The sequence below is a fragment of the Garra rufa genome, chromosome 20, assembly GCF_049309525.1.
Source record: "Garra rufa chromosome 20, GarRuf1.0, whole genome shotgun sequence".
Taxonomy (NCBI): Eukaryota; Metazoa; Chordata; class Actinopteri; order Cypriniformes; family Cyprinidae; genus Garra; species Garra rufa.
Window position 1 is genome coordinate 2,283,980 of NC_133380.1, and position 24,760 is coordinate 2,308,739.

At 33.4% G+C, this 24,760-nt stretch overlaps 2 protein-coding genes across 2 annotated transcripts; one reads left to right on the forward strand and one right to left on the reverse strand.

Annotated features, from left to right (window-relative positions):
• The first annotated feature begins 26 nt into the window (after nucleotides 1-26).
• LOC141294281 (RNA-binding protein 34-like) lies at nucleotides 27-15,484 on the forward strand. The gene is made up of 11 exons (XM_073826356.1): nucleotides 27-52; nucleotides 2,550-2,694; nucleotides 2,794-2,915; nucleotides 5,196-5,400; nucleotides 5,492-5,551; nucleotides 6,726-6,769; nucleotides 6,852-6,935; nucleotides 10,253-10,316; nucleotides 11,146-11,191; nucleotides 11,288-11,406; nucleotides 14,454-15,484. The coding sequence occupies exons 1-11, from the start codon at nucleotides 27-29 to the stop codon at nucleotides 14,739-14,741; spliced, it is 1,203 nt and encodes a 400-aa protein (XP_073682457.1). The 3' UTR covers nucleotides 14,742-15,484.
• Nucleotides 15,485-19,164: 3,680 nt separating this feature from the next.
• Nucleotides 19,165-23,012, reverse strand: tomm20b (translocase of outer mitochondrial membrane 20b). The gene is made up of 5 exons (XM_073826185.1): nucleotides 22,796-23,012; nucleotides 21,700-21,746; nucleotides 21,505-21,586; nucleotides 19,724-19,866; nucleotides 19,165-19,641 (listed from the first exon to the last, which is right to left on the reverse strand). Exons 1-5 carry the CDS (start codon nucleotides 22,917-22,919, stop codon nucleotides 19,597-19,599), a joined length of 441 nt encoding a protein of 146 aa, XP_073682286.1. The 5' UTR covers nucleotides 22,920-23,012; the 3' UTR covers nucleotides 19,165-19,596.
• Between the last annotated feature and the right edge of the window lie 1,748 nt (nucleotides 23,013-24,760).

Consider the following 24,760-nt stretch of genomic DNA (forward strand, 5'->3'; position numbering starts at 1 on the left):
CACAGGGATGCGCTCAGACTGACATCATGAAGAAGAAGCAGTCTGTAAAGAGGTTTGTTTTCTCGTATGGTTTTATAGACTGATATATGCATAATATAAACTTCAAATAAGTGAGCACTGCAATGCTACATTTGTATAATGAAATTAAAGCTTACTTAGGACTGTACTACCCTTGCTAAAAATAGTACTGTAGAGTTACTATGGTATAGTATGTGTGTGCATATAGATATAATGTATAGAGAGAGAAATATAAATATATATGGGCCATTCTACAGAATTGGTTGGAAAAAAAATGTATGCAAATTGTATAATATCCAAGGTACACATTTCTAGTAACTGTGCAGTTAATTCTCATATTGCATTTTCAGAAAGTTTTGGAATATTTGTCCTCTCCCCAAATTTGTCACTACTGAAACACAGTAATAATAATCATTTAATTAGAAGGGTTATATTGACCTGTTAAGATTTTGCTTGCGTCTAGATTGTAAATATATATTTTTGCTATTTTATTACAACTTTTTCAAAGGTAAATCCATAGCAATTGATTTTTTAACAATATTTAAAGTGTGATTTATGAGATTTGATGTATTTTGAATGCAGTTTTTCTTTTTGGAAGGCAAAAAGTTGATCATACTGATTTCAAAGTTAAGAATGCATTGCTTTGAATAAACATTGGACCAAAAACTATCGTAAGATCTTAGTTGATCATTCAGTAGACTTTATTTTTGACAAAACATCCTGTGTTTTGGTAGTGACCACATCACACTACAGAATTTTAATCTATACTAAGACACCACTGAAACATACTAAAATACAAAAAATATTGCGTAACTGTACTAAAATTGTTTATTTCCCCAAAATAAAGGATTATGTGTTCCCTTTTGTCACTGCCGAAACAATGATGACATGTTTTGGTCTTGACTGTTTACTGGGATAACACCCAAAAAACAACCAAAACTCTTCAAAAAAATGTATATGTATTCAAATGTTATGGAATAGCTCCCAAAAACAGTGTATAATTATAGAAAAATGGTATTGGGTAGTGACGTTCCTTAAAGTGACACACAGACTTTGATGGGGCCCATTGACTCAAACCTCCTAACTATCAGAGAGAGAGGGACACAGGAATATGTCCTGATCATAAATTTATGGGTTTAGTTAAAATCTGTCTCAGCCAATAGACTAAAACAGCACACTTTTATTATTATTATTATTATTATTATTATTTATTTTTTTTACATATGTTTCATAATTTATATAAAAAATAACAATGGTAAAAAAAAAAATATTAAAATTATTTCAATATTTTGATAAGTTGAAATTTCGAGGTTGGGGTTTGGGATAGCCATCTCCCAAATGAAAGTACCCAATAAATGATGATTTTAAATATATTAAGCTTACTAATATTTCAATTAGTAACAGAAGGCTCTTAATAACAGGATGTGTTCAAGGTGCTTAAATTTTACTTGGAAAACCTTTGAAAATAGCAATATGCCTGAAGAGGTACTTAAAAAGTGAAATATTGAAAGACAATTTAATTATAAAATATGTGTTTAATTACGTATATGTGACCCTGGACCACAAAACCAGTCATAAGGTTAAATTTTACAAAAATGAGATGTATGCATCATATGAAAGCTTAATAACTAAGCTTTCTATTGATGTATGGTTTGTTAGGATAGGACAATATTAGGCTGAGATACATCTATTTGAAATCTGAGGGTGCAAAAAAATCAAAATATTGAGAAAATCTCATTTAAAGTTGTCCAAATTAAGTTCTTAACAATGCATATTACTAATCAAAAATTACATTTTGATATATTTACAGTAGGAATTTTACAAAAAATCTTCATGGAACATGATCTTTACTTAATTTCCTAATGATTTTTGGCATTAAAGAAAAATCAATAATTTTGACCCATGCAATGTATTTTTGGCTATTGCTACAAATATACCCCAGTGACTTAAGACTGGTTTTGTGGTCCAGGGTCACATATATCTTTAATATCTTTTCACACAAAATTCATGCAATTTAAAAACATGATACTTTTTCGCTTATTTCAGTTAATGTCATAAAACCAGTTATGATAACAGACGAACCGAATCAATTGAGTGAGTCATTGAATCATTTCGTGAACTGAACGATTCGCGATCCGCGTTTCGAGTCCTGATCTGAAATGAAGGTTTTTTAAAAAAAACGAGAATCAGATCGGCATTTTTTTTTTTTTTTTAGAATTTGAAACAGAAGCCATTGTTTGATAAGTGATTGAAGTTCTTGAAAATCAAAAAAGTAGTGCTTGATAAGTGCTAGAAACTGTATTTTACAGTACCTGTATGAACACTGTAATAAACATCTAAGATTTAAATATGTAAATGCTTTCTAAATGTGGTTGTGGGACAGCAGTTTGCACCAGTTCTGTAGAATGGCCCATATTATACATGGGTTTTTCAAAGATGTTATCATCTTAAAATCCCAAACAGCATGGTATTACCACAGTACATTCGATTTATGTTGGTTTTCTGATCTTTTATCTTTGTTGTTGTTGCAGTAGTGGTGTTGGAGATGCTGGAGATTATACGGTTGGTCAGGTGTCCAGCAGCCTGTTCCCAGACAAACACAAAACTGGAGCTTTATCATCGTTATTCTCCTCCACATCATCTGCAAATACTTTAGTCTTCGTTCCTGCACCGAAAGTATGTCTGTCGGATGAGAAACATGATCGGGGCTTGTGAAATGACAGCGTTTTGGTCCTAATGTTGGTTCTTCTGTGGGGTTTTTTTTTTTCTCATCAGGCTGAACCTAAAGTCACACCGGCAGCATCTGATAGGGCTGATGTCAAAGGTCAAGTTCAGGCTCAGAAACCGGAAAAGACTCCCAAGACGCTTTCAGCAGCTGAGAAGAAGATACAGGACAGGTCAGTCGTTCTCATAGTAATAGAAAATTTGGAAATAAAGGGAATTTAAAAAATATATATATTTATTTATTTATATATTCATTCATTCATTCATTCAAACTTTAAAAAAGTAGTGGAAGTTAATAAAACCTCATGAAAATCATGGACGTTCACTACCAGTCAAAAGTTTTTGAACAGTACAATTTTTGTCTCTTCTGCTCACCAAGCCTGCATTTAATTGATCCAAAGTACAGAAAAAACAGTAATATTGTGAAATATTTTATTTGTTTAAAATACTTGATTTATATTTAAATTAGGGGTGGGCATAGATTAATTTTTTTAATCTAGATTAATCTAGATTAAAATGGCTAATTTGAATTCTGATGAAGGCATTCAGAATATGTGTGCTACCCAAATAATGACTTAAAGTCTTTGAGAATGGATCATAAAGCTCATAAAGCTTTTCTATGATAATTTGTTGATGAAAATAAATTATGTTCAATTAGATGTACTTGTGTTTACTAACTAACTAACAATGAAATTATATTTTCTACCTATTAGATTGTGTTTTTTTTTAACGTCAACACCTACCCAGCCCATTACATGTTACACAGTACTTTTATTTTGACAGGTTGCCGTGAAGTTTCTGTGTCATACAGTATGATATGATGCTAGTTTTCTCAAATGAAACGGTAAAAGTGACACTCACAGCAGTTTGGGAGATTGAGTTTATCTGTTCATGTGAGATGAAAATGCCAAAAATTACCGGGAGCGTCACGTGTGTTTCAGTATGCTTGTAGTAAAAGCTCGTCTCCGCAATGCATACATAAAGCTAGGCAAACGGAACATATCGGATTCCTATTAAAACGGTCTTTTTGCATTTCAGTTTTCACAGACACTAGTCCATATCGCGATTTGAATTAAGTGACAGACCAACATTTGATTTATGAATCCAAAAAACTACGAATTTACGTGGTATTTCGCTATAGTAGATTCGGTTTTTATGAATGGAGGACGACGCGACCCCGTCTGTGTTTTGGCGGAGGAGACTTAAACGTGCGAACATATTCTACAGTCTTCGGTATACATCCGCGTTAAACTATCAAGGTGAAAGTCATCATATCTTGCGTAGTTTAGACCCAGCTCCCAACCCAAATTTGAGAATAGATTAACGGCGATATTTTTTTTATCGCACGATAAGAGTCTCACGTTAACGCAGCACGTTAACGCCGATAACGGCCCACCACTAATTTAAATATATTGTAAAATGTAATTTATTCCTGTGATCAAAGCTGAATTTTCAGCATCATTACTCCAGTCTTCAGTGTCACATGATTCTGCAGAAATCATTCTAATATACTGATTTGCTGTTCAAGAAACATTTATTATTATTATTATCATCAATATTTAATTATTTGATAAATAAAAAGATCTAAAAGTCAGCATTTTATTTGAAATCTGAAAAAAAATTTTTTAAAAAGTTTGGAGTCAGTATAATTTATTTTTTCTTTTTGGTAAAGACATTATAGAAATGAATACTTATATTTAACAAGGATGCTTCAGATTGATCAAAAGTGATGTTAAAGACATTTATTATGTTAAAAAGATTTCTATTTCAGATAAGTGCTGTTCTTCTGAACTTTTTATTCATTTAAAAACCTGAAAAAATTCTACGCTGCCGTTTTCAACATAATAATAATGTTTTTTGAGCAACAAATCAGCATATTAGAATGATTTCTGAAGGATCATGTGACACTGAAGACTGCAGTAATGATGCTAAAAAATTCAGCTTTGAAATCATAAAAATAAAATGCATTTTAAAAACATTATTAAATAGAAAGCAGTTATTTTAAATGGTAAAAAATACCTTGAAATTTGACTCTTTTTGCTGTACTTCGAATCAAGTTCTTTAAAAAAAACTTTACAAATCTTACTGTTCAAATACTTTTGACTGATCTGGAACTTTTTTTTGCTCTGTTAACTATAAGTTGTTTGCAAACAAAAACTATGTGCAAATAATTATTTTTAATAAAACCATAAATTACTCAATGATTTATTAGCATGTAAGTCAGTTTATTTTAAAATAATATTTTTTAATTAATTACATAATAGTACAAATAATTAAATTTAAAAGTATAAATGTATTTTTGGTCCTTATTCTGTTTTATTTTATTTTCTGTCTTATTTTTTTTGCTTGTTTATTATTATTATTATTATTATTATTATTATTATTATTATTAAACATTTCTGTGATTGAAAAAATTAAAAATTAATCATAACCGAAAATGTTGAAATCCACAGAGAGAGCGCTCTACAGAATGCAGATGATGAAAGACAAACAACTGCGAAGAAAGTCAAACGCAAGCGTCCAGATGTGACGGATGAAGCGACAGAAGTTGTGCAGCCCTTCAAACAAAGAAAAACAGTAAAGAACATGGCAGAGGAGCGAATCAAAATGAAACGGACCGTGTTTGTAGGAAATCTGCCTCCCAGCTGCACAAAAAAGGTCCTTCAGTTATAACACACAGCTTAAAGAACAAAAATGAATCTACATTGATGTTTCCACTAAAATCCTGTGTTGTGTTTTGTTTTTGCAGAATCTTTTGTCTCTGTTCAAGCAGGCTGGAGTTATCGAGTCGGTCCGCTTCCGTTCAGTGGTTCGTCTTCTGCTCTGGTCATTATTTGTCGAGTTGAGGTCAAAAGTTTATATCCTCCTTTCAGAATCTGCAAAAATAAGAGGGATCAAACAAAATGCATGTTGTTGTTTATTTAGTACTGACCTGAAGAAGATATTTCACATACAAGAGAAAATAATAGTTGATAGTAGTTCAAAAGTTTACATACGCTTGATTCTTAATACTGTGTTGTTACCTGAATGATCCACATCTGTGTTTTTTCGTTTAGTGATAGTTGTTCATGAGTCTCTTGTTTGTCCTGAACAGTTAAACTGCCTGCTGTTCTTCAGAAAAATCCTTCAGGTCTCAGAAAGTCTTTGGTTTGTCAGCATTTTTGTGTATTTCAACTTTTTCCCACAATGACTGTATGATTTAGAGATCAATCTTTTCACACTGAGGACAACTGAGAGACTCATATGCAACTATTACAGAAGGTTCAAACACTCACTGATGCTCCAGAAGGAAAAACCATGCATTTAAATCCGGGGGTGAAAACTTTTGAACAGACTGAAGATGTGTATATTTTTCTTATTTTGTCTTCTGGGAAACATGTAAAGTATCTTCTGTAGCCTCAAAAGGGCAGTACTAAATAAAAAAAATATGATTCTTAGACAAAATAAGAAAAATATACACATCTTCAGTCTGTTCAAAAGTTTTCACCCCCCGGATTTAAATGCATGGTTTTTCCTTCTGGAGCATCAGTGAGTGTTTGAACCTTCTGTAATAGTTGCATATGAGTCTCTCAGTTGTCCTCAGTGTGAAAAGATTGATCTCTAAATCATACAGTCATTGCTGGACAGGGTTCAAATACACAAATGCTGACAAACCAAAGAATTTGTGGAACCTGAAGGATTTTTCTGAAGAACTGTGGATCATTCAGGTAACAACACAGTATTAAGAATCAAGGGGATGTAAACTTTTGAACCATTATCAACTATTATTTTCTCTTGTGGACTATTTGTAAACATCTTTTATGTGAAATATCTTATTCAGGTCAGTACTAAATAAACACTAACATGTTAACATTTTGTATGATGCCTCTTATTTTGCTAAAATAGTTAACATTTTGCAGATTCTTAAAGGGGGATGTTAACTTTTGACCTCAACTGTATATCATTATGTCAAGTTTAACAGTTTTAACAGAGGTGTTTTGCAGGTAGGAGATGACCCGACTATGTTGCGTAAAGTAGCGGCAATCCAGTAAGTGTAGCATCCTGTAGTAAAGAGTTTAGTGTGAGCGATAATGATAATTAAAATACTGATTTTGCCTCTTCATTTCTAGGAGGAAGGTTAATCCCAAAAAACAGAATATTAATGCCTACGTCATCTTCAAAGAAGAAGCGGCAGCCACTGACGCTCTAAAATGGTATGAGTTTATTTACAGTATTGACTGTTGAATGGGTGCCGTCAGAATGAGAGTCCAAACATCTGATAAAAACATCACAATAATCCACACCAGTCCAGTCCATCAGTTTTTATTTTGTGAGACAAAAGCCGAAACAAATCCATCATTAAGACATTTTTAACACAAATACGAGCCCATAATCCATAATAACATGTCCTCCAGTGAAAAAATGGTCAGATCAAGCAGTTTATAAACCAAAAAAGATCAGATTTTGATGTGAGGGACAACAGGAGGTGGACTTTTTCACTGGAGGAAGAGTTATTATGGATTATGGACTCATATTTTAGTTAATAACGTCTTAATGTTGGATTTGTTTCAGGTTTTGTCCTCTGCAGTGAATGGGTGCCGTCAGAATGAGAGTCCAAACAGCTGATAAAAACATCACAATGATCCACAAATAATCCACACCACTCCAGTCCATCAGTTAAAATTTTGAGAAGACAAAACCCAAAACAAATCCATCATTAAGATGTTTTTAACTCAAATACGAGTCCATAATCCATAATAACGTGTCCTCCAGTGAAAAGGTAGTCAGATTAAGCCCCATTTACAAGACAAAACAGCTCAGATTTTGATGTGAGAGACAACAGGAGGTGGACTTTTTCACTGGAGGAAGAGTTATTATGGATTATGGACTCCTATTTTAGTTAATAACGTCTTAATGTTGGATTTGTTTCATGTTTTGTCCTCTGCAGTGAATGGGTGCCGTCAGAATTAGAGCCCAAACAGCTGATAAAAACATCACAATAATCCACAAGTGATCCACACCACTCCAGTCCATCAGTTAACATCTTGAGAAGACAAAAGCTGAAACAAATCCATCATTAAGACATTTTTAACACAAATACGAGCCCATAATCCATAATAACACTTCCTCCAGTGAAAAAATGGTCAGATCAAGCAGTTTATAAACCAAAACAGCTCAGATTTTGATGTGAGGGACAACAGGAGGTGGACTTTTTCACTGGAGGAAGAGTTATTATGGATTATGGACTCATATTTTAGTTAAAAACGTCTTCATGTTGGATTTGTTTCAGGTTTTGTCCTCTGCAGTGAATGGGTGCCGTCAGAATGAGAGTCCAAACATCTGATAAAAACATCACAATAATCCACGAATAATCCACACCACTCCAGTTCATCAGTTAAAATTTTGAGAAGACAAAACCCAAAACAAATCCATCAAGATGTTTTTAACTTAAATTCGAGTCCATAATCCATAATAACGTGTCCTCCAGTGAAAAAGTAGTCAGATTAAGCCCCATTTACAAGACAAAACAGCTCAGATTTTGATGTGAGGGACAACAGGAGGTGGACTTTTTCACTGGAGGAAGAGTTATTATGGATTATGGACTCGTATTTTAGTTTAAAACGTCTTAATGTTGGATTTGTTTCAGGTTTTGTCCTCTGCAGTGAATGGGTGCCGTCAGAATGAGAGTCCAAACAGCTGATAAAAACATCACAATAATCCACGAATAATCCACACCACTCCAGTCCATCAGTTTTTATTTTGTGAGACAAAAGCCGAAACAAATCCATCATTAAGACATTTTTAACACAAATACGAGCCCATAATTCATAATAACACTTCCTCCAGTGAAAAAATGGTCAGATCAAGCAGTTTATAAACCAAAAAAGATCAGATTTTGATGTGAGGGACAACAGGAGATGGACTTTTTCACTGGAGGAAGAGTTATTATGGATTATGGACTCCTATTTTAGTTAATAACGTCTTAATGTTGGATTTGTTTCATGTTTTGTCCTCTGCAGTGAATGGGTGCCGTCAGAATTAGAGCCCAAACAGCTGATAAAAACATCACAATAATCCACAAGTGATCCACACCACTCCAGTCCATCAGTTAACATCTTGAGAAGACAAAAGCTGAAACAAATCCATCAACTAAAATACATTAAGTTCATAATCCATAATAACGTGTCCTCCAGTGAAAAAGTGGTCAGATTAAGTGCCGTTTACAAGACAAAACAGTTGAAAACAGCTCAGATTTTGATGTGAGAGACAACAGGAGATGGACTTTTTCAATGGAGGAAGAGTTATTATGGATTATGGACTCATATTTTAGTTAAAAACGTCTTCATGTTGGATTTGTTTCAGGTTTTGTCCTCTGCAGTGAATGGGTGCCGTCAGAATGAGAGTCCAAACAGCCGATAAAAACATCACAATGATCCACGAATAATCCACACCACTCCAGTCCATCAGTTAAAATTTTGAGAAGACAAAACCCAAAACAAATCCATCATTAAGATGTTTTTAACTTAAATCACGTCCATAATCCATAATAACGTGTCCTCCAGTGAAAAAGTGGTCAGATTAAGCCCCATTTACAAGACAAAACAGCTCAGATTTTGATGTGAGAGACAACAGATGGACTTTTTCACTGGAGGAAGAGTTAATGTGGATTACGGACTCGTATTTTAGTTTAAAACGTCTTAAGGTTGGATTTGTTTCATGTTTTGTCTTCTCAAGATGTTAACTGTTGGACTGGAGTGGTGTGGATCACTTGTGGATTATTGTGATGTTTTTATCAACTGTTTGGACTCTCATTCTGATGGCACCCATTCACTCCAGAGGACAAAAGCTGAAACAAATCCATCATTAAGACATTTTTAACTAAAATACAAGTCCATAATCCATAATAACATTTCCTCCAATGAAAAAGTCCATCTCCTGTTGTCTCTCACATCAAAATCTGAGATGTTTTCAACTGTTTTGTCTTGTAAACGGCGCTTAATCTGACCACTTTTTCACTGGAGGAAGCGTTATTATGGATTATGAACTTAATGTATTTTAGTTGATGGATTTGTTTCAGCTTTTGTCTTCTCAAGATGTTAACTGATGGACTGGTGTGATGTGGATCACTTGTGGATTATTGTGATGTTTTTATCAGCTGTTTGGACTCTAATTCTGACGGCACCCATTCACTGCAGAGGACAAAAACTGAAATTAATCCATCAAGACGTTTTTAACTGAAAAAAATAACGGTTCCTCCTGTTGTCTCTCACATCAAAATCCAGCCACAAATTTGTTTAGAGCTGTTTTGGCTTGCAAACGGTGCTTGATCTGTGCAGATTTCTCTCCTGATTCAGACCAGACCACTTTTTCAATGGAGGAAGCGTTATTATGGATTACAGAGTTGGATTTAAGTTCAAAACGTCTTAATGATGGATTTGTTTTGGGTTTTGTCTTCTCAAGATGTTAACTGATGGACTGGAGTGGTATGGATTACTTCTAATATTGTCGAAAACATTTGATTCTTGTGCAGGAACGGGAAGGAGATCGAGCCGGGTTTTCATATCCGAGTGGATCGTGTCTCTAAAAACAGTGGAGTAAGTGTCCTTAAAAGGTTACTCCACTTCCGTCCCCGTTGTCATCCAAGATGTCCATGTCTTTCTTTCTTCAGTCATAAAGTAATTGTTTTTTTAAGGAAATCATTTCAGGATTTTTCTCCATATAGTGGAATTCTATGGTGCCCCGAGTTTGAACTTCCAGCTTTAAAGAGCTCTAAACGATCCCAGCCGAGGAAGAAGGGTCTAGCTTTGCCTGAACTCTCTGTATTCCAGTTCAAGACAGTTAGGGTATGTCAAAAAACTCCCATCTCATTTTCTCCTCCAACTTCAAAACCATCCTCCATCGCTGCAGAAGTACCGACCCAGTGTTTACAAAGTGAACATGCAAAGAAGGTCAAATGGCCTTTACAAAAAAAGGTAAAACAGCAATGTAGGACGATTTTGAAGTTGGAGAAGAAAATAAGATGGGAGTTTTTTGACATACCCTAACTGTCTTGAACCGGAGTACACAGAGTGTGCATCACAGAGCTAGACAAGTACAGAAATGGTACATTTCTTAGAAAATAACCAATCGTTTTGCTAGATAAGACCCTTCTTCTTCGGCTGGTATCATTTAGAGTCCTTTGAAGCTTCATTTAAACTGCATTTTGGAAGTTCAAACTCATGGGCACCATAGAAGTCCACTATATGGAGAACATTCCTGAAATGTTTTTCTCAAAAAACAATATCTTTATGACAGAAGAAAGAAAGACATGAACATCTTGGATGACAAAGGGCTGAGTACATTATCTGTAAATTTTTGTTCTGGAAGTGAACTCCTCTTTTAAATGTGCTTGTATAATAATCCTTTTTAAATTTTTTTTTTTAGCAACATGATCATAAAAGGTCCATATTTGTGGGAAATTTACCATATGGTGAGTAACAGTTTTGTAAAATCTTCCTATAGTGCGTCACACATCTTCTGTGACTCCGCAGTCTCTCTTTTAACATTTTGTTTGTTTTAATGGCAGATATAACGGAGCTTCCATTACGCGAACACTTTGAGGAGTGTGGGAACGTGGAGGCCGTGCGTTTGGTGCGAGACAGAAATTCTGGGAAGGGGAAGGGCTTCGGCTACATTTTGTTTGAGGTAAAGCCTACTGTTTCATATTTGATGAGAACGCTTCACCTCACATATTATCAACATGATCAACCTTTATTCTTAAACCTTTTTCACACTCAATCTACTCCATGCATTTCATCTTATGATTGTTTTTATCCAGTAAAAGCTCTTTTAGTATAATTGTACAAACCTTCAGCAGGTGATTCACATGTCTTTTTGCTGTCAAATCTTGACTGGTTTTGATCAAGTAAACGGTCAAGTAAACATTAACATTCAGCTAATGTCAGCTAAAAGAGGAACAGATGAACCAACTCAAGTCATTTATGCTAGATCCGCTCCGATTGATTCAAACTCGTGACTTCGATCATTCATCAAATTAAAAGAGTCGTTTATTTTTGAATTTCGTCATCATTTGTAACAATTTTAAAAAGCATGTGATTCACTTTTTCAAAGTGCTCCAATCGAATCGCGAATCATTTGATTTAGAGTGGAACGGGTTTGTGAATCAGTTAGTGAATTGAATGATTTAAATAAAATGATTCACGATAAAGCGTTGATCATGAATCATTTCATTCAGATTGGAACTTCAGGGCGGGTTCGCAGATCCTTTGCTTTGGATTAGAACTTTGGAGCGCTGATCGTGAATCATTTGATCCAGATTAGAACTTTGGAGCGCAAATCATTTGATTCAGATTGGAACTTCAGAACGCAATTCATTTGATTCAGATCAGAACTTCAGAACGCAATTCATTTGATTCAGATCAGAACTTCAGAACGCAATTCATTTGATTCAGATCAGAACTTCGGAGCGCAAATCATTTGATTCAGATCGGAACTTCAGAACGCAATTCATTTGATTCAGATTGGAACTTCGGCGCGCAAATCATTTGATTCAGATCAGAACTTCAGAACGCAATTCATTTGATTCAGATCAGAACTTCAGAACGCAATTCATTTGATTCAGATCAGAACTTCAGAACGCAATTCATTTGATTCAGATCAGAACTTCGGAGCGCAAATCATTTGATTCAGATCGGAACTTCAGAACGCAATTCATTTGATTCAGATCAGAACTTCAGAACGCAATTCATTTGATTCAGATCGGAACTTTACAGCGCAAATCATTTGATTCAGATCGGAACTTTACAGCGCAAATCATTTGATTCAGATCGGAACTTTACAGCGCAAATCATTTGATTCAGATCGGAACTTTACAGCGCAAATCATTTGATTCAGATCGGAACTTCGGAGCGCAAATCATTTGATTCAGATCGGAACTTCGGAGCGCAAATCATTTGATTCAGATCAGAACTTCAGAACGCAAGTCATTTTATTCAGATCGGAACTTTAGAGCGCAAATAATTTGATTCAGATCGGAACATTGCAGCGCAAATCATTTGATTCAGATCAGAACTTCAGAACGCAAGTCATTTGATTCAGTTCGGAACTTCAGAACACAAATCATTTGATTCAGATCGTAACTTCAGAACGCAAATCATTTGATTCAGATCGGAACTTTAGAGCGCAAATCATTTGATTCAGATCGGAACTTTAGAGCGCAAATCATTTGATTCAGATCGGAACTTTAGAGCGCAAATCATTTGATTCAGATCGGAACTTTAGAGCGCAAATCATTTGATTCAGATCGGAACTTTAGAGCGCAAATCATTTGATTCAGATCGGAACTTTAGAGCGCAAATCATTTGATTCAGATCGGAACTTTAGAGCGCAAATCATTTGATTCAGATCGGAACTTTAGAGCGCAAATCATTTGATTCAGATCGGAACTTTAGAGCGCAAATCATTTGATTCAGATCGGAACTTTAGAGCGCAAATCATTTGATTCAGATCGGAACTTTAGAGCGCAAATCATTTGATTCAGATCAGAACTTCAGAGCGCAAATCATTTGATTCAGATCGGAACTTCAGAACGCAAGTCATTTGATTCAGATCGGAACTTTAGAGCGCAAATCATTTGATTCAGATCGGAACTTCAGAACGCAAGTCATTTGATTCAGATCGGAACTTTAGAGCGCAAATCATTTGATTCAGATCGGAACTTCAGAACGCAAGTCATTTGATTCAGATCGTAACTTCAGAACGCAAATCATTTGATTCAGATCGTAACTTCAGAATGCAAATAATTTGATTCAGATCGTAACTTCAGAACGCAAGTCATTTGATTCAGATCGTAACTTCAGAACGCAAATCATTTGATTCAGATCGTAACTTCAGAACGCAAATCATTTGATTCAGATCGTAACTTCAGAACGCAAGTCATTTGATTCAGATCGTAACTTCAGAACGCAAATCATTTGATTCAGATCGTAACTTCAGAACGCAAATCATTTGATTCAGATCGTAACTTCAGAACGCAAATCATTTGATTCAGATCGTAACTTCAGAACGCAAATCATTTGATTCAGATCGTAACTTCAGAACGCAAGTCATTTGATTCAGATCGTAACTTCAGAACGCAAATCATTTGATTCAGATCGTAACTTCAGAACGCAAATCATTTGATTCAGATCGTAACTTCAGAATGCAAATCATTTGATTCAGATCGTAACTTCAGAACGCAAGTCATTTGATTCAGATCGTAACTTCAGAACGCAAATCATTTGATTCAGATCGGAACTTCGGAGCACAAATCATTTGTTAACATTAGGATTTCAGAGAGATTTCGTAAATCTTTTTCCTGATATTTTTTTCTCAAACTGTGGAAAACATCAAATCATTACTACAGTAGTTATATAAAAAAAAAAAAAAAACTATGCACAAGCACAAATTCCTTAAGAATAATAACAGTGGTTTTACTATAGAAAATGTGTTGGATACTTCGTAATACTTTAGTAGTAATACTTCGCATGTGCTTCACTTTATTTTTTAATTAGTATATTTTTATTACTTTTTTTTATTTATTTTTTTATGGGAGACATTGTTCGATAAGTGAGATCTCTGATTGAATAAATAAAAAAATAGTGCTTGAAGTCCTTAATAGTCCTGGAATTTCATTACAGTATCTGTACGAATCTTGGTGGTAAAGCTCACTGAATCGTTTCCTTCTGTTTCAGAGCCCAGATTCTGTAATGCTGGCATTGAAACTCGACGGATCCAGATTACAAGAGAGAAGGATCAGGGTGAAACGATCTGTGAAGCAGGAAAAAGAAAAGAAAACTCCTTCAGGCCGACCTTCAGGATTCAAAGGGCAGAAGCAAGAATTCAGAAATAAGAAGAAAGGAAAGAAACCAACACAACCTTCATCGTTCAAAGGAGAGACGGCAGATCCTACTGCCAAAAGTGGCAAAGGACAGAAAAAGAAATTTAAACACAAGAAAAACAAACCTAATGTTCATATCTAATGCTTGTGCTTATATTTTACAAGTTTTGTGTTCTTATGTCACAAGTAAAAATGTGATTAAACACACATGTTTCTGTCTTTTTATTTTGTAACAACCCATAACATTGTTAAATGTGTCCCTTCAGTGCAAAAGTTTGATTTTGGCATTGGTGTAGACAACGGCAGACATTATTTGTTTGATCAAAATTATTGTTAGGAACAATTTAGAAGTGTCTGATATTGGTAGAGACATGTGTAAACTCTACAAACCTTTGAAAATCATAACAAGCGATGACCAACATTGAAAACTATAGTTCTCTCCTTAAATATGAAGAGATCAATCGATTCATGAGTTCATCCAAATTTCACAAAAAGCTTATGGATGTATTTATAATACAAGTCAGACATTGAAGTGAGTTGCTGTTTTCGTCTCTTCTGATTCATTCACTTGTTTGCCATTTTGATCAGATTTATTAATGTTCATCTCATTTTGTAAGTAACTTTTCTTTCTGTTTTAAAGATGTTTTCTTTGGATTGTTTGACTACTCAAAAGAGAATATAGAAAATAGAACTTACTTATATTTGTGTTTCCTGCTAGCTAAATTTCACATACAAAACAAAACAATGTCTCTAAACCTCTTTTCTTTATTCAAAGTTGATCTAGACAGGTACATGGAAACTATACAACATTCTGTTCATCTTAAAGCAGTGAAAACTAATTCTATATTCATCCTATATGTCTTTATAGGGTGAAAAAAAAAACAATGGTTACTATAGTTCAACCATGGATTTGCTACATTAACCATAGTTTAACCATGAAATTTGTAGTAAAACTGGTTTTACAAAAAGAGTTAATTTTGTATTTGTATTCGGGATTTGTATTTGTGTGTTTTTCCTTTGTTTATTTATTTTTTTTTTTTTACAACTGTACTGCCTTGATGGTCTAATGTCTTGTACTGTTTAATAAAAAAAAGAAAGAAAAAAAACATTTGTTATACTGGCTCCGAAGTTTAGATCTGAATCAAATGATTCACGCTTCGAAGTCCTGATTTGATCATATGATTCGTGAACCATGCTCCAAAGAGCCGATCTAAATCAAATGATTTTTAAACCCCAACGAGTTCCGATCTGAATCAAATGATTTGCGAACCTGACACCGTGTTCCCATCTGAATCAAATGATACGTCATCCGAAATACCGATCTAAATCAATGATTCACAATCCGAAATTCCGATCTGAATCAAATGATTCGTGATCCACATTCCAAAGCCCGATCGATCTAAATCAATGATTCACAATCCGAAATACCGATCTAAATCAATGATTCGCGATTCAGGCTCATAAGTTCTGATCTAAATCAAATGATTCGCGATTCGGGCTCCGAAATTACGATCTGAATCAAACGGTTCACGAACACCACACCAAGTTCCGATCTGAATCAAATGATTCGCAATCCGAAATTCTGATCTGAATCAAATGATTCGCGATCCAAAATTCCAATCTGAATCAAATGATACGTCATCCGAAATACCGATCTAAATCAATGATTCACAATCCGAAATTCCGATCTGAATCAAATGATTCGTGATCCACATTCCAAAGCCCGATCGATCTAAATCAATGATTCACAATCCGAAATACCGATCTAAATCAATGATTCGCGATTCAGGCTCATAAGTTCTGATCTAAATCAAATGATTCGTGATTCGGGCTCCGAAATTACGATCTGAATCAAACGGTTCGCGAACACCACACCAAGTTCCGATCTGAATCAAATGATTCGCAATCCGAAATTCTGATCTGAATCAAATGATTCGCGATCCAAAATTCCAATCTGAATCAAATGATTCGCGAACCTGCACCGAAGTCCTGATTTGAATTGTTTCCAAACCCTTCAGAATGGGATTTTGGAGCGCGAAAATCTGTTCCAAAATTCCGATTTAAATCAAATGGTTCAAGCCCCAATCTGAATAATGAAGCCCAAACATTCATTTTAAGATCAGGACGGAGCGTGGATCATTCAATTCGCAAAATGATTTGCGAACCCGTTCCCGATCTAAATCACAAAAACGATTCGCAGAATGTACTTTGAAGATCTAAATTAAATGATTCACGATCTGCGCTCCGGAAATCCTGATCTGAATAATGATTCGCGAAACATCATTTCAGATCAGGACTCGGAGCGCGGATCATTCAATTCGCAAAATGATTCACGAACCCGTTCCGAGTCCCGATCTAAATCATAAAAACGATTCGCAATATGCACTTTGAACATTAAATCTGAATGAAATGATTCACGGTCTGCGCCGAAATTCTGATCTGAATCAAAAGATTTCGCGAACCAGATCGGGACTTTGGAATCATTCAATTTGCGAAATGATTCACAAATCCGCTCCAAAGTTTCGATCTAAATCAAATGATTCGCAATACGTGCCTTGAAGAATAAAATTATTCGTAATACGCAAAGTTCCAATCTAAATCAAATGATTTGCGATACATAATTTGAAGTACCGATCTGAAACAAATAATTTGCGTTTCGGTTAGAGTGCTTCGAAAAAAGTTAACCATTTTGCGAATGGTTCAACTGATTATGAGTTTCGAAAAGCAGTTTCTTTCACCTACACTTGCTTTTTATTACAAGCGATGTCGAAATTCTAAAATGGCTTTTTGATCTAGTTTTTTGCTAGTGAATCGCTTAAACTGATCAAAATTACGAGCTTGAATCAATAGGAGCGGTTCCAGCGTAAATGACTCCCTAACTGAATCGGTTTGTCTGGTCCTCAGATTTCCAGGTCTTCAGCCATGTTTACACAACACTTAGCAAATAAATAAGACAATAAATTTAACTAAATAAGAGAAAAAAAATGTTTACAAATAAAATATCAATATTTTAATTCCAAAGATAACATCCAACACAAATCTAGGAACATATTCAGGTGAGGTAAACGGTTTACTGCTAACTAACTTGCTACAAATGACTCGCGGAGGAAGATTGTTTTGGTCATCGTCACGTGAGTTGTGCTTCGGCGGCGTGATTCGACGCGGATGAATCTGATGATTGAGGCGCAGCGCTGATAGTAATTACAGGTAATCATTTTTTTTTAGCGCGAATTTCACTAACGACATCAAAACGAAACGAAAGAACGACGGATAGCTGTAAATATATTGTCTTATGAGCAGGTAAGAGCTTAATTTATATGTCGCGGTTGTTTTGACTTGTTGAAATCAGTTTTAAAACGTTACAAAAGTTTTTCAACGATCGACATGTTAGATGTAACGAACGATTTGTATCGTGTCAGATAACTACCTTGCCAATGCTCTTTGTAGACAGACCAAAAGCAGAATTATTTAGCATTGTTACAACATGGATAATTGACAAACAAGCAGTAATAAAATGCTTATTTTGTAAAAGCCATTTTTGAAGAAGAAATTCATATATTTATATAGTGTGTGAAGTCTGATATTTGAGAAAATATAAAGGGTACCTAACTAATTATATTATGTTTTTTGTTTGTTTTTGTCCTATGGCCTGACATAGCAAAAATTAAAAAAAAAAAAAAAAACTCTTAATAATATATAAATACCAAGAGTGGGATTTAATTTAAATTTTAGACACGTATTTACATATATTATGTAATATGAAATCATAATTAACATAATTGTCCCCATCACTTGTTTAACAAATGTTAAGACAATTTTGACAACTAAATTTGCTGCCTTCTTTTCAAAATTGTGGATTATTAATTATTAATAATATAATATATATATAAAGTATATTTATGAACTAATTAGTGCTGTTCAAATGATTGCATTCAAAATAAAAGTTTTTGTTTAAATAATGCATGTACTGTGTATATATATATATATATATATATATATATATAAAATATCTTATGAATAGACACACACATACAGCATGTTATGTAATATATAATTTATATGTATATAAGTGTTTAATGTATAAACATAACATTTTTCTTAAATATATACATGCATGTGTATTTATTTAGACATAATATACACCCCTATATTAAGAGTTTTTATTTTAATTGTTGTTTTTGATTGCTTCCATTGTCCTCTTTCGTAAGTCACTTTGGATAAAAAAGTGTCTGCTAAATGTCTAAATGTAAATGCGTGACTAATCACAATTAATTGTTGCCCAGAAATAAAATTAATATCCGGTTCGATTACTAAATGCTGTCTGCAGTGTTAGTTTATGATGTCTAATGAATTAATATTAATGGGCATGTGAAGTTTGTCATCATTTTTAGATGATCTGTTGCTTTAAATTGCAATTGTGCATCACAAAAATCTAAACGCAGCACATAATGGAGGCACATGAGTGACTGACACATTGATTTTTGTTTATTTTGGAGTTAAAAAAGAGAAAACTCTCCCCTACTTGAAACAGAGCACCTTTAAACGTGCTTCATATCCCACAAAACCACATTAAACGTCTCACAGCCTTTAAAAATAACTTAAATACATGAACACAGATAAATGACAGCAGCGCGTCCCTCGGCTGCGTTCGGCGTTAGTCGATGACAGACGAAGGACACTGTAAACATCCCGTCCACATGTTGATTTCTTGCATATTTCATGATTTTGTGAAGCTATTGTAAGTAAAACAAATGAACTGGTCATGCTTTTCTGTCATTCAAATACACCGAAAACACGTCAACTTCAAAAGGACAAACTCAGAAGCTCAAATTCAAAACAAAACTTTTTTTTTTATATGACATTTTATCCTAAACGCTTCTTTTAAATCCGTATGAGTGCGTTCAGTGTTTGAGAACTGGATGGAAAGGGCGGGACAGAGCCATTTGACTGATTCGAAGCAGACAGGAAGTGATGTCACAGAGCTGCCCGGAGGTCTCCTACTCGATGTCGTCGTCACTGACGCTCTGAGCGCTGACGATGCGCTGCACACAGCGTTAGAGGACAGAAGCATTAGATTTGCAGTTGGGAATTTCAGATTTGAATTGTATTGCAAACGTGTGTCACCTGACTGATGCTGGGCAGTTTGGTGAGGAGCATCTGGAAGACTGGAGGAGGAAGCGTTTGCTGCAGGACCTGCAGGAGCTGCTGCGGCTGACCGCACACGGCGATCGCGTTCGTCAGATGATCCACGCCTTTCTCGTAGTCGCCTGACAGACAGACAGAGGGTTCATATCAATATAAAAGTTCGTAGAGATAGCACGAAATGAAATTCTAGGACTTTTCTAGAACTACATTTTTGAATTTCAAGGACTTCATTCAGAGAGCTCACTCAAATTCTAAAGTATTACAATGTATACTTCACTCTGAAATCCAACATTTCTATTTTTAGTTTAACTTGCCCTGTTAAAATAACAAACTAATAAAAATATGTGAAAACTAATTCAAAATACTAATAAAAATAAGTTAAAAAAAATGTACTAAAAAAAAAAAGACTAAAACTGCAGTGGGAAACGGAAAATATAAAAATGAAAACTAATTCAAAATATTACTACAAATAAGGAAAAACTATATAGATGTTTAAAAAATGAATAAAAATGACAAGAAGGCACAAAAAACTAAAACTTTAATAGAACATGGAAAATAGACAAATTAAAACTAATTAAAAATATTACTAAAAATAAGTAAAAACTATATAGATGTTAAAAAAAACAAATAAAAATGACAAATGCACAATTTTACTTTAATGGAAAGCAGAAAATATAAAAATGAAAACTGATTCAAAATATTACTACAAATAAGTAAAAACTATATAGATGTTAAAATCTAATAAAAATGACAAACACACAAAAAAATAAAACTTTAATGGAAGACAGAAAATAATAAAATGAAAACTAATTCAAAATACTAATAAAAATAAGTAAAATAAAATAGATGTTACACGAATAAAAATTACTAAAACTGCAGTGGGAAACGGAAAATATAAAAATGAAAACTAATTCAAAATATTAATAAAAATAAGTAAAAACTATATAGATGTTAAAATCTAATAAAAATGACAAACACAAAAAAATGGAAGACAGAAAATAATAAAATAAACTAATTTACTAAAGTAAAGTATAAGTATTACTAAAAATAAGTTAAAAAAAAATATATATATAAAAACTTAAGATATATAGATATATCTTATATACAGTACATATTACATATCTTATGTATCCTATATTAAAAAAACGAAAAAAAAAAAAATGACAAACAAAAAAACTAAAACTTTAATGGAACACGGAAATTATAAAAATAAAAACTAATTCAAAATATTACTAAAAATAAGGTTAAAAAAAAAAAAAATATATATATATATATATAATGTTAAAAAACAAAAAAATGACAAACGCACAAAAAAAAAACTTTAATGGAACACGGAAAATATAAAAATTAAAACTAATTTAAAATATTAGTAAAAATAAGTAAGAAATATATAGAATGTTAAAACGGAAAAAAAAAAGAAAAACGCATAAAAAAACTAACTTTAATGGAAGACGGAAAATATATTTAAAAAAAAAACTAATTTAAAATATCAGTAAAAATAAGTAAAAACTATATAGATGTTTACAAAAAACTAATAAAAACTTTTATGGAAAATGAAAAACAAAATGAAAAATAATTCAAAATATTACGAAAAATAAGTATAAGTAAACTATATTGATGTTAAACTAACAAAAGTGCACAAAAAAACTAACTTTAATGGAAACGGGAAAATATAAAAATGAAAACTAATTCAAAATATTACTAAAACGAATAATAGCATCTCAGTAATACTAAAACACAGTTAACAGATGAGATCTCACCCTGCGCCAGCAGCTCTTCTCCAAGCTGAATCTCCTCGAGGAAGAATTTCTGAACGGCTTCGGCGTCTTTCAGGTCTGGTAACTGAACAGAAACAGATACGAAAGATTAAAATCACTAGGGATCTTTATATATGGCTATAATTCACAATATTAAGAAAAAAATTACATCTGTGACATAAATGTGGGTGAAATTACCCTGGATAATCCAGCTTTCTCCTGAGCCACCTTCTGCTTTTTTCTTCCTGAAACAAAATCACATTCTCATTATTACATTATTACTTACAGTGTCTTGCGAAATTATTCATACTCCTTCATTTTTTCACATTGCTGCCTTATGTTAAACTACTTTAAATTACTTTTTTTCCCCCCCACATTGATCTACACTCCCTGCTCCATAACGGCAAAGCAAAAAATAGGTTTTTAACACTTGCGCAAATTTATTAAAAATAAAAAACTGAAAAGATCCTGTTGCATAAGTATTCATACCCTTTTCTGGGACACTCGAAATCTATCTCAGGAGCATTCATATTGCTTCTAGATGTTCCTACACTTGGAGTGGAGTTAAACTGTGGCAAATTCATTTGAATGAGTCTGATTTAGAAAGACACACACCTCTCAGAAAAGGTCTAACAGCTGAAAATGCATATCAGAGCAAAAACCAAGATAACTGCCTGTAGAGCTCAGTGACAGACTTGCGTTCAGGTCGATGATCTAGAGAAGAGTTCAGAAACAAATCTGCTGCATTGAAGGTTGACAGAAGCATTCTCCATAATGGAAGACGACTGGAACAACTAGGACTCTAGAAAATGTCCAAGCTGACAGAGATGGAGAGGTGAAAAGGTGAGGCAAAGAATGGCAGATAATTGCCAAATGCAGATGTGCAAAGATGCTCACATCAGACCCAAAAACACTTGAGGCTGTAAAGCTGCTTCAACTATGGACTGAGTTAAGGGTATGAATACTTATGCAATCTACTTATTTCAGTGTTTGGTTTTTAATAAATTTGTCAAATTTGCAAATCTGCTTTTTGCTTTGTTATTATTATTATGGTGCATGGAGTGTAAACTGATGTGGGGAAAAACTAATTTAAAGCATTTTAACATAATGCTGCAACAAAACAAAATGTGACAAAAATGAAGGGGTATGAATACTTTTGCAAGGCACTGTACATACAGTACAGAAGGTTAACTAGTCAACCTTATCTAGTCTAACGTTAGTTCACTATATCTGGTTTTCGGATGCTTTATTGATAGATAGATAGATAGATAGATAGATAGATAGATGCTCTCACGTTCTCGTAGTTTGTTCTTGTAGTTTGGGTCACTCCGTCTCTTTCTGTCGAAATAAATGCAGTAACCGACGAAGAGCGCCGCGCCCAAACCAGCCGCGATCCTGCTGCTGCTGCCGCCCATCATGACGAGAGAGATTAAAACGACACGACACGATATCAGACCAGAGAAATGATAATAATAACAAGAGATCAGACTGACTGCATGACCCTCACGGAGCCACACACGAGGAAAGACCCTGGTGACGTCAAAACCTGTGACAGCTGAGCTGCCGCTGACTTCCGCCTGATCACAAATACACAATAACGTTCAGAAACGCTTTACTCGAGCTCAAATGATGATGAAACGAGGTTAGAATATTATGTGTTTTCCAGAAAATAAATCAATTTTGAAAATTCGTCGTTTAGACCAATCATGTTCTCTGTTCTTACAGCAGGTGGCAGTAAAGGACCACAGATGAATCACATCGGAGACGCACAAACATTGAAGACATTTCTGTATCATGTTTTCATTAACAGTACGTTTTATGTACACATATTAGGTTTTATGGCATTTAAACATGAGTTGAAAATTTATTTCAGTATTTTAAGCAACTGAAAACAGGATTGCCTTAAAATATAACTAATACAATTCTATTTAGAATTCCGTGTATGTATGTGTTTATATATATATATATATATATATATATATATATATATATATATATATATATATATATATATATATATATATATATATATATATATATTAAACAAAATTATTGTAGTAATAGAAAACGGAAAATATAAAAACGAAAACTAATTTAAAATAATACTAAAAATAAGTAAAAAATATTTTTAGATGTTAATAAAGCTAATAAAACTAACAAAAGCGCATGAAAAAACTAAAACTTTAATGGAACATGGAAAATATTAAAATTCAAAAAGTTAATAAAAAATAAGTCAAACTATATAGATGTTACAAAATATAAAAATGACAAACCTTAATGAAAAAGGAAAATTTAAAAATGAAAACAAATTCAAAATATCACTAAAAATAAGTAAAAACTATATAGATGTTAATAAAAGTGACAAAAGCGCATGAAAAAACTAAAACTTTAATGGAACATGGAAAATATGAAAATTAAAACTAATTCAAAATAATAGTAAAAATAAGTCAAACTATATAGATGTTACAAAATATAAAAATGACAAACTTTAATGAAAAACGGAAAATTTAAAAATGAAAACAAATTCAAAATATTACTAAAAATATTTTTAGATGTTAATAAAACTAATAGAAGTGACAAAAGCGCATGAAAAAACTAAAACTTTAATGGAACATTGAAAATATAAAAATTAAAACTAATTCAAAATGTTAATAAAAAAATAAGTCAAACTATATAGATTTCACAAAATATAAAAATGACAAACCTTAATGAAAAGGAAAATTCAAAAATGAAAACAAATTCAAAATATTACTAAAAATAAGTAAAAACTATATAGATGTTAATAAAAGTGACAAAAGCGCATGAACTAAAAACTAAAACTTTAATAGAACTTGGAAAATATAAAAATTAAAACTAATTCAAAATAATAATAGTAAAAATAAGTCAAACTATATAGATGTTACAAAATATGCCACTGAGTGCCATAATGCCACTGAGACTCAAACGAGCTGCAGTCAAACAGTGAGTCAAAATCTTAAAAGAAGTCTCTTCTGCTCAGCAAGGATGAATTTGTTTGTTAAAAAATATTGTAAAAATGTTAAAATATATTACCATTCAAAAGATCTATTTTCTATGTGAACCTATGCTAAAATGTAATTTATTTCAGTGAGCAAATCCGCATTTTCCTGAATGGCGAAGGAGGTGTGTCATGCAGCTGAGACCTGCTCACACTCTCATTGGCTGATTGCTCTAGTCTCCGCCCACTCCTCCTCCACCACCAATCAGAACGTCCGCTCACTCATCACTCATAACTGCTGCT